General features: G+C 42.0%; 1 protein-coding gene across 3 annotated transcripts; it reads left to right on the top strand.

Moving 5' to 3' along the window:
- Positions 1–5495: 5495 nt before the first annotated feature.
- On the top strand, positions 5496–9881 carry LOC308116682 (cilia- and flagella- associated protein 210-like). 3 transcript variants are annotated; one of them, XM_080474986.1, is made up of 4 exons: positions 5496–5556; positions 8292–8484; positions 8951–9115; positions 9199–9880. In XM_080474986.1, the coding sequence occupies exons 2-4, from the start codon at positions 8332–8334 to the stop codon at positions 9550–9552; spliced, it is 672 nt and encodes a 223-aa protein (XP_080331112.1). In that variant the 5' UTR covers positions 5496–5556; positions 8292–8331; the 3' UTR covers positions 9553–9880. The 3 variants fall into 3 exon arrangements, with proteins under 3 accessions (XP_080331112.1, XP_080331110.1, XP_080331111.1); XM_080474985.1 differs by lacking the exon at positions 5496–5556 and adding an exon at positions 7843–7975 and having other exon boundaries at positions 9199–9881; XM_080474984.1 differs by lacking the exon at positions 5496–5556 and having other exon boundaries at positions 7838–8484; positions 9199–9761.
- Positions 9882–14339: the final 4458 nt, after the last annotated feature.

Below are 14339 nucleotides of genomic sequence, written 5' to 3'. Positions count from 1 at the left end.
TCATACCTTCTTAGCTTTGGCTGCAATATTAAATTTGCATAGAATTTTTGAAGTTGCATAGGGGTTCAAACTTCTTACTAAATGATGTTGGGATTTATGGTTGGTTATTAGCATTAAATTACTGTAAGTAATAGATTACTGAAAGTAATAAATCACTGGAAGTAATTTATGAAAAATTGAAATTATTAATGGAAGTAAATGGTCATTTACTCATGAACAACTCCTAAAGTAATCGAGTAATTACTTAAAAAAAAAAAAAAGAATAAATTATCAAAAATAATTTATTAATAAAATTTTTTATTAATTTGCATAAATTTGTTATTTATGTATTAATATTAAATTGGGGCACCACCAGATAAACTGGAAATAGCTAATACCAAAATATCAGTCTCGTTTGTAAAAAGTTTATTTAAGTTAGTTAATATTTCTGTATAAAATATAACAATCTTAAATAAAATGGAAGGTGTGAGATCCGAGCACAGACTGTTACAAACCAATGAATTGTCAACAATAAATACACAAGAATCGCCAAGAAGCATTCAATTCAGCTAACAGGTGTTTATTAACTAAATGTACTAATTCATAAATAATTCTGAAATCATTCCATAAATCAACACATTCAAATAGCAAACGACATCTAACATGGAGATCTAATCTATTAAACAGCAAACACTATGTACAAAGAGTGTGTGTGTGTGTGTGTGTGTGTGTGTGTGTGTGTGTGTGTGTGTGTGTGTGTGTGTGTGTGTGTGTGTGTGTGTGTGTGTGTGTGTGTGTGTGTGTGTGTGTGTGTGGTCTGGAGTGGTGAGGGGGTGTAATGACCTTGATGCGTCCACCAGGTGGATGTCAAGAGGGATTGCGATGACCCACGCGACCACTAGAGGTGTTTGACTCGCTCTTTCTGGGGACGCGGCGGTTGCTTAGCGGCCAGATAAACAAGACGTCCGTCGAGCGCGCATGCGCGAGGGCGGTCTCGGAGCGAGGCAGTCTACCGAGGGCGTAACGAACGGGCGGTTCCGTTGGCCCGGTTCTGAGCGCCGGAGTCCTAAGTGGAGGTCGGGACCTGCAGTTAGAACTCTTGTGATCGAGGCAGATGTGCTCTTGCAGCAGGTACCACTTGGGTGTTACGTGCAGTTGTATGTGTGAGCTTATCTTGATCAGGTAAGGGAGGCGCGTAGCTGCGGGTTAGTGAAAGAGGGGAAGAGAAGAGAACGACAGAGAATTCTGATGACGCTCGGTTCTGAACCCTGGTTCCTCCACACACAGCTCACTTGGACCTCTGGTTCTGAGGTGGAAAACCAGAGTCCTGGACTTGGTTGGTGCGCTTGAACACAAACATATGCGATGCTGCGGCCTTATCAGCGGCACATTGAAACACATTGCACGTTAACAGAACGTCATTCTAACAATATCTCTGCCCAGACAAAAGCTCTCACCCTCCGTGGTTTGGTGCTGTTGGTTCTGGGAGGCTGTGGTAACTGGTTGTTACCGGGTCTGAATTCAGCGTCCTGAATTCAGAGGCCGGGCTCCAGCTGCATTTTACACCACTTTTTAGTAACGATGACTTTCCACCAGACAAGACCGGATTTAAATTTTGGCCTGATGATGGTGCAGCAAGAGTGTCTGACCTTTACAAGGATAATAAATTAATGTCATTTCAGGAACTTACAACATTCCCAAAATGCACTTTTTCAAAAATCTTCAGCTCAGGAGTTTCATTATGTCTCGGTGAAATAACAGCCTAGAGCTTGCATGTTTAACTACCCAAAAGAATACTGTTTTAAATAATCTTCAGTCCAAGGGACAGGTGTCTTTACTATAGAACTTACTCATAAACAAGTGCAGCAAAGGATCCTCAGAAAATATTTTACGAGCTTGGAGAAGTCATTTACAGATCGATTTAACAATTGAGGATTCGTCAGCAGCTTGCTCCTTAGTTCAAACACTTAATACACACTCCAAATTATTATAGTATAAATGGCTTACCAGACAGTACATCATTTCAGCCAAGCTGCATCTCTTTCACCCGATCGTCCCTGACACAAGCACTAAATGTGGTGACCACAAGGGGTCTCTGTTTCATTGTATGTGGGAGTGTCCACTAATCAAATGCTTCTGGGAAAAGGTGTTGGATCTGTGCAGTCAAATCATTAGTAAATAGGTGTGTCTTAACCTTGAACTGTGTATTCTTCATTTCTATCCTGAATAATGTCTCACTCTCAAACGATGTCAAGTATTTACTCAATGTGTGTTTCCTAGAGGCAAAATGATGAATTGCCCGCTCATGGAAGGAACCGACAATCTGTGGTGTCTCTCAGTGGCTTAAAGGAATGACTCTCTTTCTGGCTCTTCAAAGGATAAGCTGTTTTTCAAAAAACTTATTTGACACATTTTGGAAGCTCTGGACTATTTTCTACAATTTCCTGGAGAGTATAATGACATACAAAACGAGATTTGGACTGATGAGCAGATTTGATTGTTAGTAGGGCTGCTGTTGTTATGGTTAGTTTTTTTCCCCTCTGTTTTTTGTTCTCCTTTTTGGGCTTTTGTAATGCGTGTGTTGTACTTTGTTCTTGCTTTCATATAAAAGACAATAAAGAGATGGTTAAAAAAGGACAAAAAAAAAAGAGTCTTTTTTCTCAGTCTGTTTTCTTTTTTAGATCAGCGTGGTTAACTAGTACATCACTGATGCTGCCAACAAAGTGATTTTCCCGTTGGACCATGGGAATTTCAGCCCCTTTGACCTCTGTGATGGTGGTCACTATGAGGTTCATGGGCGAGACGTTGGACAAAGTCCAGGGGTGCCAACAGTTGGGGGAAAGAACGGGTACGTCCGAATTGTCCCTCCTATCTCTGCTTCTTGTAGTCCATTTTCAGAAACTTGTAGTTCTTCCCCCTCCATGGTGGACGTCACTAACATGCGCCGCCGTCGCATTATTATGACGTCACTAAAGCCACGTTTCCACCGCACAAAAAGTGCAGGGAAGGAACGGTGCGGTTCGGAGCGGTACGGCAAAGCAGACCCCGACTGAAATTTGGGTGGTGTTTCCACCGCAGAGGGGAGGGTTAAAATGTAGGCGGGGGTTTAGAGCTCCGCAGATATGTGACGTTGCAACAGTAATCTCAGCCGGAGCGACAGCTCTGGACCTTATGAATCCTCCGTTGTTGTTTACATCCTCCGCTTTGCACTAGTTGTTTAGTTATTTTATTTTTATTTTTTGCAGCCACAGAGCTGCAGCTGCAACTTCTGTGTTGGTTCAGAGAGCGCGAACGTCGCCCCGGCTTTGTGACACCGGAGCACTTCAATATAACATTCAATCAAAAAGTGCAAAAATACATTGTAACACAGTAAGTTTAACAGTTTTAATACTAGATTATTAAGTCCAAAAATTTGTTTTAACACGGTAAGTTTAATAGTTTAAATACTTATCAATAAAACTCTATGTTCATTTATGAAGTCAAAAATTTCATTGTAACACAATTTAACACTTGTAATACTTAAAATAAATTTTTGGACTTTATAATTGAATGTTAACATTGTGAGTTTAACTGTTTAAATACTTATCATTAAAAATACATTAAATTATAAGGTCCAAAAATTCATTTCAACACAATGAGTTTAACAGTTTAAATAATTAACATTTATTATAAAATGCAAAAGGACACTGGAACACAGTAAGTTTAACAGTTTAAATACTTATCAATACAACAATACATTAAATTATAAAGTCCAAAAATTTATTTCAACACAGTAAGTTTAACAGTTCAAATACTTATCAATATAGCATTCAATTAAAAAGTACAAAAAGACATTGGAACATGGTCTTTTTGCAAATAGCTGCAATATTAGCCACCAGTCTGGCGTAGCCATCTAATGGCTTCAAAAGATAAAGACAGTGGTTCATGAAGCTTCATTTGGTCATCACTGCTTCAAGCTCCCTTTGTAGCATCACCTTCCAGGTTGTCCTCTGTCTTCCAGTCACGACCGTGTCTATATTGTCCTCCTCTTTTTGGGGGGGATTCCTTCCAAACACATCAATGCCACAACGCTGAGGCTGGCCGTAGTGGACAAGGGTTCCATGTGAACAGCAGTTGAACGGGGGTCAGTCTGTCCTAAGGGATGGCTGAACGGCGTTCAGAAGCGTGGGGCGATGGCCCACGTCGCCCCGGCCAATCAAAAGGGAGTCGGGTTCAGATCCCCGAACCAGGAGTGGCGGAGATAGGTGCTGCGACAAGAGCTGCAAGAAAAGAAAATTCAATAATAATTGCAATAAAAGAATTTTGTTTACAGTTTTGTTTGCATATTTCCTAAAATGTAATGTAGTAGACAGATTAAAAAAAATGCATAAAGATCAAAGATAAACATTTTTGTTGTTTACATTCACAAATACATGACTTAATTGATACAGTCATCAACCAAAATTGATATGATTAGGGAGTTTTTCCTTCCCACATGTGGATTTGTCGGGTTTCTCTGTAAGAGTGCAATGAAATAATTTTGTTGTATTTGGCGCTATAAAAATAAAGTTGAATTGACTTGAATTAAATTTGAATAACTTCTGCGACAACTCAGCCGTCGATCCTCCTCACAGAAGTTATTCGTGACGATTGCCCGCAATATTTAAATATTTCATCGGCCTTAAACCCTCCCATTGTTGTCATATGCTGCTTTGCTCACTGGTTGTTTTGTTAACTGGGTTTATTGAAACGTCTGCACACAACACAACACTGTGGTCTTTTAACAAGGTGCAGACGCTCCTCTCAGTAACGGGAGGCAGAGCTTCAGCAGGACCTGGACGCTGTTGTTCACAATGAGAGAGTTTGTGCTGTGTCACAGAGAACGACTCCGACGGCCGTGGACTTGTGGCCGGGTAAAGCTGGCCGCTTCCGTGTTCTTTGCTCTACGCGTCCAGGAGTCGTTCACAACCCCGCCTACATTTTAACCGTACTTTCTGTGGTGGGACCGTGGACAGAGTTGAGCTTGGGTGCTCTTTGCCGTACCATACCCTCCCTCTTCACCCCACTCTGGCATGTACGGTGGTGGAATCATATATATATATATATATATATATATATATATATATATATATATATATATATATATGTGTGTGTGTGTGTGTGTGTGTGTATACATATACATATACATATAATATGTTATGGAAGAAACATATTTATTTAAAAGCACATAACTGCAGTTGGTTATTTGGTGTTTGGTTCGTTCAATATATACTGGTAAAAATAATGCTATAAAAACCTTTGAATTTACACTTTAAAGTGTTTCTTTGTTGTGGCCACAGTGTAGGGGATGAATTTTCACACAATTAGTTCTAAAAATGACAACAATCTCAAAAAAGTCAATTTTAATGAAACATTTAAAAATACAGTGAAATGTAAAAATAATAATAATAATCCTAGAAATCCTATATAACCACCTTGCTTATTGGTTTGTGGGGCTGATTGGACCGTTTAGCGGCCGGTTTTGGTCCGCGGGCCTCATGTTTGACTGAAGTGAACTTCAGCGCAGCAGCGAGCAGCGGGAGGCTGTCCCTCATTAAGGTACGTTAACAGTTAAAATCTCTCTGTGCTCGACTATTTATCCGCTTATACCGGGTCCCCAGTCCGAGGACCGACTGTAAACAGAAGTGAGACGACTTTCAGCAGCGGTGTGATTTTCTTTCAGCCTCTTTTTTTCGACGATTGACCGTCCCAGTGACGTCAGGAGGCTCGCTGCTTTAAACTGCTGCTTTAAGCTCGCGAGCTCCGGGACCCCGTCCAGGACTGTTGTGAAGGTGGAGACTTGCGGTGGTGGTGGATTGGCGTCAATAATAATAATAATAAAAAATAAAAAAAAGATTATGGCTTTAACACAGGTTTAAGTAAAAGTGCAACAACGGAAACCCAGAAGGGTTGGTAGAACATAGCGCGCGGGGGGGGGGGGGGGGGGGGGTTGCACAATGAAAATCGATTTTAGCTACAAAATCGATTTAATCGATTTCTTGCGGAGCCCTAATTTGCGAGCCTTAAAGTTTGATAACATGTTCGGCCGTTTTTGGACTCTGTCACACCTGGACTCCCTGTCGGTCAGCAGCAGGTCGTCTCCATGGCGACAGACAGACAGACAGGCAGACAGACAGACAGGCAGGCATACAGAGTTACTGGGACTTTGATACGTTTGCATGTTTATTGGTACTTTCACTTCTTATCCTTTAACTGTTTCCTACAAATCCCTAAAGTTGTTTCAGTCCTTAAACTTCTTCAGCATTACAGTTTAGCTTTTTTTCAGCTGCAGCATTCACAGAGCTGGGTGACACCCTATTGGAATGCAGGGAAATGTTATTATTATTTGACTCAAACTTTAGTGGAAATTTGCACACATCCCTGCACGTGTCCGGCAAATTGGCTCCATAGCGCCCCCTACATTGTTTTCACAGCTGTAACATCTACTACCAGCAACACGTTTATCACAGTTCACCTCTGTCCAAGTCATTTGGTGGACATCTGCAGCATGTCCACACCAACAAAAGTGACACTGACACCTATACTTTAAATCCAACAGGAAGTCCGACATTTTGCGTTATGATAGAAATGTTTGAAACACAATACGTCCTTGAGACCTGACGTCTGGCCAGTATATACAAGAGGTCTTTATTATTTATCACAGAGTCACATGCAAAACAAGATGGAGGCAAAGAAGTTCCGTGAGCAGATTGAGGAGGAGATAAGGAACAAAAAGAGGAATGTGGCCATTGAAAAGCCCATGTCTGAGATTCTTTATCAAAACCAACGGGCCAAAGGATTACAAGTTAGTATGCTTTAAGTATTGCTCCGTCGCTTGGACGATAGGCATGACTTCTCTGAGACAATGGACGCTCGTTACTTTTCCTGCAGAGTGCTCTGCTGCTGACAGAGGTGCTGGAGGAGAGGGAGGCTCAGCTTGAACTCAAGCAAAGAATAAAGAGTGCCACTGAAGATGTGGAGAAAATGTTCCTGGATGTGGAAAAGACCAACGAGGAAGAGGCTTTCAGAGAAGAGCAGAAGGCTAAGCAGAGAAGGCGTGACCACGAGGCCATCGCAGAAGACCTCAGAAATCAGTGAGAGTCAACAAACTGTCACTTTATACACTATTTATTTCTTACTTTGGCAATTTGGTTCTTAATTAACGATTTTGAGTTTAGGAGAAATGTCCTAACCAGGGTTAAGTAAAGGTAAATGAGCAGCAACAAATCAAATGCACAAGGGGATTTTCTTTTTTAAGACACGTCTTCAAACATTTAGTGTTTCTTTCATTAAAATACCCTGTTCACCTCTGGGGATGTGTTAGAATCAACCAAAAACTATTCTGGTTGCAAAAAAGGTAAAAAAAAAGAAATAAAATCTTTGAATGAATGAATCAAAAAAATCACAAAAGTCTGAGGGCTCAGGGCAAAGGTAAGGTTCAAGTATGAAATGGCTTTTACTGAAGGTACAGAAATACCTGAGCAGAAAGTATGACGCTGGGAAAAACTTTTGTTTTTGTTTTTGTTTTGTTGTGTTGTGTTTTGTCGTGTTTTATTGTGTTTTGTTTTGTTGTGTTTAGTTGTGTTGTGTTGTGTTTTGTTTTGTTTTGTTGTGTTGTGTTTTGTTTTGTTTTGTTTGTTTTGTGCTTTGTTTTGTTTTGTTGTGTTTTGTTGTGTTTTGTTTTGTTGTGTTTAGTTGTGTTGTGTTTTGTTTTGTTGTGTTTTGTTTTGGCTGTGGTTAAAAGGCTGCCGCGTGAAATGAGAAACGACTGCACTACTGTACTACTGTATATCCGATACTGTATTACTTCCTTTTCTTCAGAATAAGAGAAAAGGAAGTTGCGAGGGAGCGAGAGAAGCTGGAGAGAGAGAAGGAAGCAGAGGAAATGCAGCGTTCACAAGAGCTCTATCAGTGGAACCAAAGAATGGAGTCAGAGAAACAACAAACTCAGAGGATTGACCTCATGCAGGCTCACCTGGTAGGGTCACACCACTTCAGGCTATACATGCGTCTTTACCTCCAGAGTCTTTAGGTTTAGATACACGGTGTGTATTTACAGGAGGAAATGGCCAACAGGCACCTCACAAGAGCACCGGAGGCACAAAAAGAGGAAGCCGAGGAGGAACGAAGGAAACTTTTCCTCTCTGCCAAACAGAAAATGACAAAGCTGCACAAAGAAAAGGAAGAAGTGTTGCTTCAGTGGGTCTCAGCGGAATGAGGACATCTGCAAACTTGCGTCTGACGTTGTCGTCTGGTTCTTTTGTATCGACTGTGCGAGTTGTCTTCTTCACCAGAGAGGCTGAGAGGCGCCGCGAAAGCGTCCGGAACACACTGATGGTCACACGGCGGGCGCAGACGAACAGCGAGGACGAGAGGATCGCCCGGGCCGTCGCCCAGCGGGACGCCAAACAGGCTGAGCTGCAGCAGAAGGAGCAGGAAAGGAAGGCTGCCCTGCTGAGATCCGTGGAGGAATACAGGAACATCCAGGTAGCGCAAGTTCACATCATACGTACAGTACACGTGTCCACCAACTAGGAATCCTGCAGGAGTTCATGTTTTGAGGGTGAGTTTTTTGAAAACATGCTGAAAGCTGCAGAACTTTACATACGGTATATAAATACTTGGAGTAGGGAGATAACTCATCCTTCAGCTTTGTAAAGAAAAAAAATGATTTCTTTGCACCAAAACAAAGAAAAAAACTGTAGTTTTTTGTTTTGTTTAATCTAGATTTCTATTGTATAATTCTACTGGTAAAATCCATTGTATGTGGCCTCTGAACTGAGTTTGACGCCCTTTTTTTTTTTTAATACATTCTCTCAGTGATTTAAATCCATTGTCACCATGTGAGTCCACAGGTTTCAGTTTCTCTCATCAGTGTTGTGAAATTCAACTTGCTGCATTTTCATCGTATCACAATGACTTCATCTTTGTCATATAAACTTTGTCTCCCTAGCAACAAGAAAGGGAAGAGAAGGACAAGGCAGATAAGCAGAAGGAGAAAGACGAACTGCAGGCCAACAAAGAGAAGTTAAGGATGTTTTTGGAGAAAGAAGAGCTGAAGGCGGAGAAAACAAGAGGGATTGAAAAATCACTGCATGACTTTCATGCCTCACAGATGGTGATGTTAATGATTACTGGAGCATCGTTAGAAGATCTGTGGGGCTTTGTCTTCCTGTTTGATTTCAATCTTGTCATTCGCAGGTTGAGAACAGCTTACGACGGGAACAGCTGAGGTTGGAAGAGCAGGAGTTTGTGGCGAAGAACGCGGCGCTGGCTGCGATGGAGGACGAGCGGTTCCAGCAGTTCTCACGCGGCATGATCAGCGCGGCGGCCGAGGGCCAGAGAAACCTGTTCCCACTCCGCAGGGCTGCAAGGGAAGGGCTGGGAGGAGGGCCCGGCGCTGGGGCCGGGGGGGTCAAGCCAGGCCGCCGCCTTCAAGATCCCAGCGGCGCTCAGAGGCCGAGCGTCGCGGGATCAGCGGAGGACATCAAAAAGCTTCACGAGGCTGCAGATATTGAGGAAGCCAAGAGGAGAGTCGGGTTCACGTGGCGGTGACGGTGACGGTGACGGTGACGGTGACGGTGACGGTGACGGTGACGTCTCTGCTTGCATGCATGCCGTCCACTGTGCAAGTGTTTCAGGACAAGTGTGCCAAATGACTCAACTACAAACGTGTGTATTTCCAGTGACCTCATGAAGAGGTGGCCTCCTCATTAAAATGCACGTTCCCGTTCAAACAAACAAATAAATGAAATGAAGCAGTTGTTTGATTTTGTTTTGCTTTTCTGTGCAGGTCTACCTTGTCGCATTACAGAAACTCACCACTTTAATAACGTCTGATTTTGAGAGTACAGCTATGTACACAAATAAATCTTTTATCAGCACTTGTTTGTCTAATTCAGAGTCTCGACGCGCAGCAAGAAGGTCGTGGGTTCAAGTTCAGCTGGGGCCTTTCTGGGTGGAGTTCAAACTGGAGGGTTTCTTCTGAGCACTCCAGTTTCCTCCTGCGTACAGTACGTCAGAGGAAATTGATAGCGCGTCGTGCCCAAGAGGAAAAAAGAGCCCAAACAAGATTCAAAAATTGGAGAGTGAAATTAAAATCAAGGGAAATATCTGAGATTACTTCAGAATCACAGTATCTTGAACTTCGCAGACAAAGTTTTCAGTTGCATGACGTCTAGAATTAAAAGGTAGAACATGCCAGGTTTAGACTGAAAAACTAATTTGGCGAAAGACGGGAATTATTGGCACAAACATTAAAAGAAAAGGGATTTTTGCAAACACTATTTTATCTATTAGAAAGGATTTTAAATGTGTAACCTCAGGACCCACCCACCATGAAACTGTTTAAAAACACCATAAACCTGATTGACAGGATGGAGAGTTTGACTACAAAAGGAAAAAGGAGAGGAATACTGGGGAAAATGGGATAGCTACAAAAACTCTTACAGACTGTGTATCTCAGCCTGAATAATCGAGCAATAACCTGCGCACTGCTCCTGAAGGATGATTACAGTATTTTATTTTAGAACTGTAAATATCCTTGCCCTCAAATGTTATGTAAGTTCATGCATGACGTTAAAAAAAAGTAAAAAAAATAAATTGGTAACCTCAGCTAAAGAGATAAATGATGTATTCCAACAGTATCGTAAGAATCTATATACCACCTGCAGTAGTATTCAACAGAGCAAGACAGGTATTTCTCTAACACTGACATGCATAAACTTCAGCCGAGCCGAGCAGCTTCATCAATGAAGACCAGGAAACCTCCCGGCGATGACGGATTCCTGGTGGAATACGACAAGGATCAGACAGTGTTACAGAAGATTTCTAAAAGTGCTGCGTTGCCGAGACGTCACTGACCCAGCTCACTTCAGACTGAATCTGGACTGTAGAATATTAACAAAGGTGCTGGAATTACACCGACAACAAGTTCTGCCTAATCTAATTCATTTCAACCAGGCTGGTTTTTACCAAGACAAGATCCTCTCCTGATGTTACGTAAGTCAGTAAAGTAGGTATACATAAGAAAGGTGCGACACCTAATGGGTGAGTCACTCAAACAGCTGTATTTTCCTTAGATGCAGAAAAGGCTCTGGATAAGGTGGAGTGGGATTTTCTCTTCTCCACTTTATTGCATTTTGGGTTTGGTCCCATTTCTTTCCCAGCGGGTAAGATTTTATACGGAGAACCAAAAGCTGCAGTGATAACAAATATTGTGATGTCCCGGTTTTTTTCGGCCTGTCCAGAGAGACACAACAAAGTTGTCCAATGAGCTACTTGCTCTTCTTAACTTTTATAGACATATTAGCCCTTAATGTCAGAATGAACACGGGCATGAGGGGTGTTTGAGGCCGGTGGCCAGGAACACAAATTACTGCATTATGCAGATGATATTCTAGTTGTAGTGACCGACTTGTTAACGTCTCGACCTCCCTTGATGAACACCATCAAGTCCTTTTCAAAATGATCAGGTTATGCTGTGAATTGGAAAAACTCTGGAAGGTTCTGGAAGGTTTGAAATATCTGGGAATTAAACTGTCGGGATTTGGAAGATCTGCCATCACAGAATATTAATCCATCGCTACAAAATAATTCAAACACATTTAGAGAAGTGGGAGGAAATGTAATTGTTAATCGGAGGTAAAGATTTAGCATTATTAAGATGACTATAGCCCTCAGTTCAATTACATAATCATGATGTTGCCAACCACAATACCACTCACCACGAGGTATGATTATCTAATCAAAACATTTCGAGGAAGGGAAAAAAGCCAGAATTAAATTAAGGAAAATGTGTGCTCCCACTGACAAAGCAGGAATGGGTTTACCAGACCAGACCGGACATCATATCGTTTATCATTTGAAATGGCAAAGCTGGCTAAATACTGTGAAATAAAAGACACCGGATCAGACTGGATAGATCCTGAGGTGAAGTTATCCTCACCATTCAGTCCAAAAGAGACGTTGTCTCAAAAGCACAATATAAAAAATCTGAGAAAAAACACAGAAGACAGAGAAGCATATTTTGGATTATATTGATATGCCACACGAATGCCAAACTGCTTCACATTTGTATAAATTGATTATTTTGTAAATGTTGATTTATCCAGGTCGCTCAGTTACCATCTACACAGATAATCTCAAAGGCGCGTGGCCACGGCGCTCCAATGAATTTCTGACGGAAATCAGATTCAACATAACAAAAGTATTTTCAGAAGCAGCAAACTGACATTGTTCTGCTCTCCAGATCTCCTCCAGTCCTTCTGTGACTGGCTGACGAGGGCGTGATCTCTGACAACGCTTTGTACAAGTGGCAGACGAGCAAAGATCCTGAAGAGCATCAGGGAAGAGATGTGGTCCTCAAGTCCCTCAGGGCCTTCCTCGTCTGTCTGCGGGAGGCCGGGGAGGAGCCAGAGGACGACTGAGACAGGAGCTCGCCAGGCCATGTGGCGTCGTCGGACAGCATCCTAACAGCAGAGAACACTTTCAAAATGGAAGCACCTTTGTGATTTGGAGCTAAAATAAAGCTTTGATGGATGAAGAACTCAGGATTTCTTCTCTTGACCAGTGGAAATGTGGGTTGAAAGGTACATTTTTTCTGATAAAGTCAGGTGGTATTTCTGATTGGGACATTCTTGTCCAGCGTACAGGACTCAGTTTTATTATTTTCCCCACCAGTGGCGGCTGGTCAATAGAGGGCGGTCAGTCTCTGATTATTAACTCTGTCACGTCTCTTCTAATTTACCTTTTGAAAGGAGAAATTTGGCTGAAAAGCTGCAGGTCAGGTTCGACTTTCTCCATCATAGTTATTTTTCAATGCACACAAACAGAAATGTGTTCAGAATTTTGAAAATGTTTCCAGGTTTGTTAATGTTTATAAATGTTTAGATATTCAATTCAATTCAATTCAATTTTATTTGTAAAGCGCTAAATCACATCAACAAACATCTCAAAGCGCTCTTACAATGATAGAGAACAACAGAACCCAACTAAACTTTCCAAACTAGCAGATGTAACAAGCAACAGTGGAAACCAGGAAAAACTCCCTCTTCAGGAAGAAACCGTGGGGCGGACCCTAGACTCTGGAAGGGCGGCCATCCGTCTTGACCGGTTGGGGGGAGAAGTACATGGGATAGGACAGGGAGAGAGAGGAATAGAAGAGGGAGAGAGAGAGTGGCAGACAGGCCAGATAAATACAAATACTAAGAAAAGTCTATGATGAACGTTGGTCTGATGATGAACCAATCTCAGTCTGGAGTTTTAGGGCCGTGCCGTTGCGGTGGGGTCCCGGTGCTGTGGTGGGGTCGGGTATTAGGACCGTGGTAACTCCACTCTGTAAGCCTTGGGTCTGATCCCCTGGATCCTGCTCCCCTCCTGTCAGGGAGAAAAACAGACGGCGGCAGTATCTGGTGGCTCCAGTAATGTTGTTACACAGAGAGAGAGAAAGAAAGACAAGAAACAGAAGCTCCAAATGTAGAGTTCCTCCCTTTAACGGGAGAGAGAAAATCCCCTCAGCAGTCTAGGCCTAGAGCAGCTCAACTTAGTTGTCCTATTTTATTCCTAATGAGAAGCTCTATCAAATAGGAATGTTTTTAGTCTACTCTTAAATAAACTAATGGTGTGGGCCCTTCGGACCGAGGCTGCTAGTTGATTCCAGAGTAAAGGAGCCATATGGCTGAAACTCCTGCCTCCTGTTTTACTTTGATGGACTTTAGGGATTACCAACAGTCCTGCATCCTCAGAGCCAAGGGCTCGTGGAGGGTGAGACACTTCTAGAAGTTTCTCGATATAGGACGGACGCTGGTGATGAAGAGTTTTATATGTGATCAGAAGGATCTTGAATTCTATTCTAGATTTAGTTGGAAGCCAGTGTAAGGATGCTAAGACTGGGGAGATGTGCTCTCTTCTTCCAGTTCTGGTTAGTAAACCTGCAGCAGCGTTCTGCACTAGCTGGAAGGTCCTAACAGAGGAGTTTGGACAGCCTGACATTAGGGAGTTACAATAATCTAATCTTGAAGTCACAAAGGCAGGAATCATTTTTTCTGCATCTTTGAAGGACAAGAAGTTTCTAATTTTTGCAATATTTTTGCAATAAAGATGGAAGAAGGCTGTCCTGGAGACATGTTTAACATGGGAAATAAAGGACAGATCCTGATCAAAAATAACACCCAGGTTCCTAATATCACTGTTAGAAGTTAAGGTAATATAATCTAAAGTAATCAGACTATCTGAAAAATTATGCTCATATTTATTAATGACTAAAAATCTAAGAGCTCAAAAAAGCAGTTTATTTTGCACTTGTTTTTTTGAGGTTTCCATCAAAACATTCTAAAATGCTG

The sequence above is a fragment of the Lipophrys pholis genome, assembly GCF_963383615.2.
Source record: "Lipophrys pholis genome assembly, chromosome: 11".
NCBI lineage: Eukaryota > Metazoa > Chordata > Actinopteri > Blenniiformes > Blenniidae > Lipophrys > Lipophrys pholis.
This window is presented reverse-complemented; position numbering and strand designations above follow the sequence as displayed.

Coding starts and splice junctions, on each gene's coding strand:
- LOC308116682 (XM_080474984.1), top strand. CDS start 8,212: ATGAGGACATCTGCAAACTTGCGTCTGACGTTGTCGTCTGGTTCTTTT. Junction 8,485..8,950: donor AGGAATACAGGAACATCCAG/GTAGCGCAAGTT, acceptor TTGTCTCCCTAG/CAACAAGAAAGGGAAGAGAA. Junction 9,116..9,198: donor ACTTTCATGCCTCACAGATG/GTGATGTTAATG, acceptor TGTCATTCGCAG/GTTGAGAACAGCTTACGACG.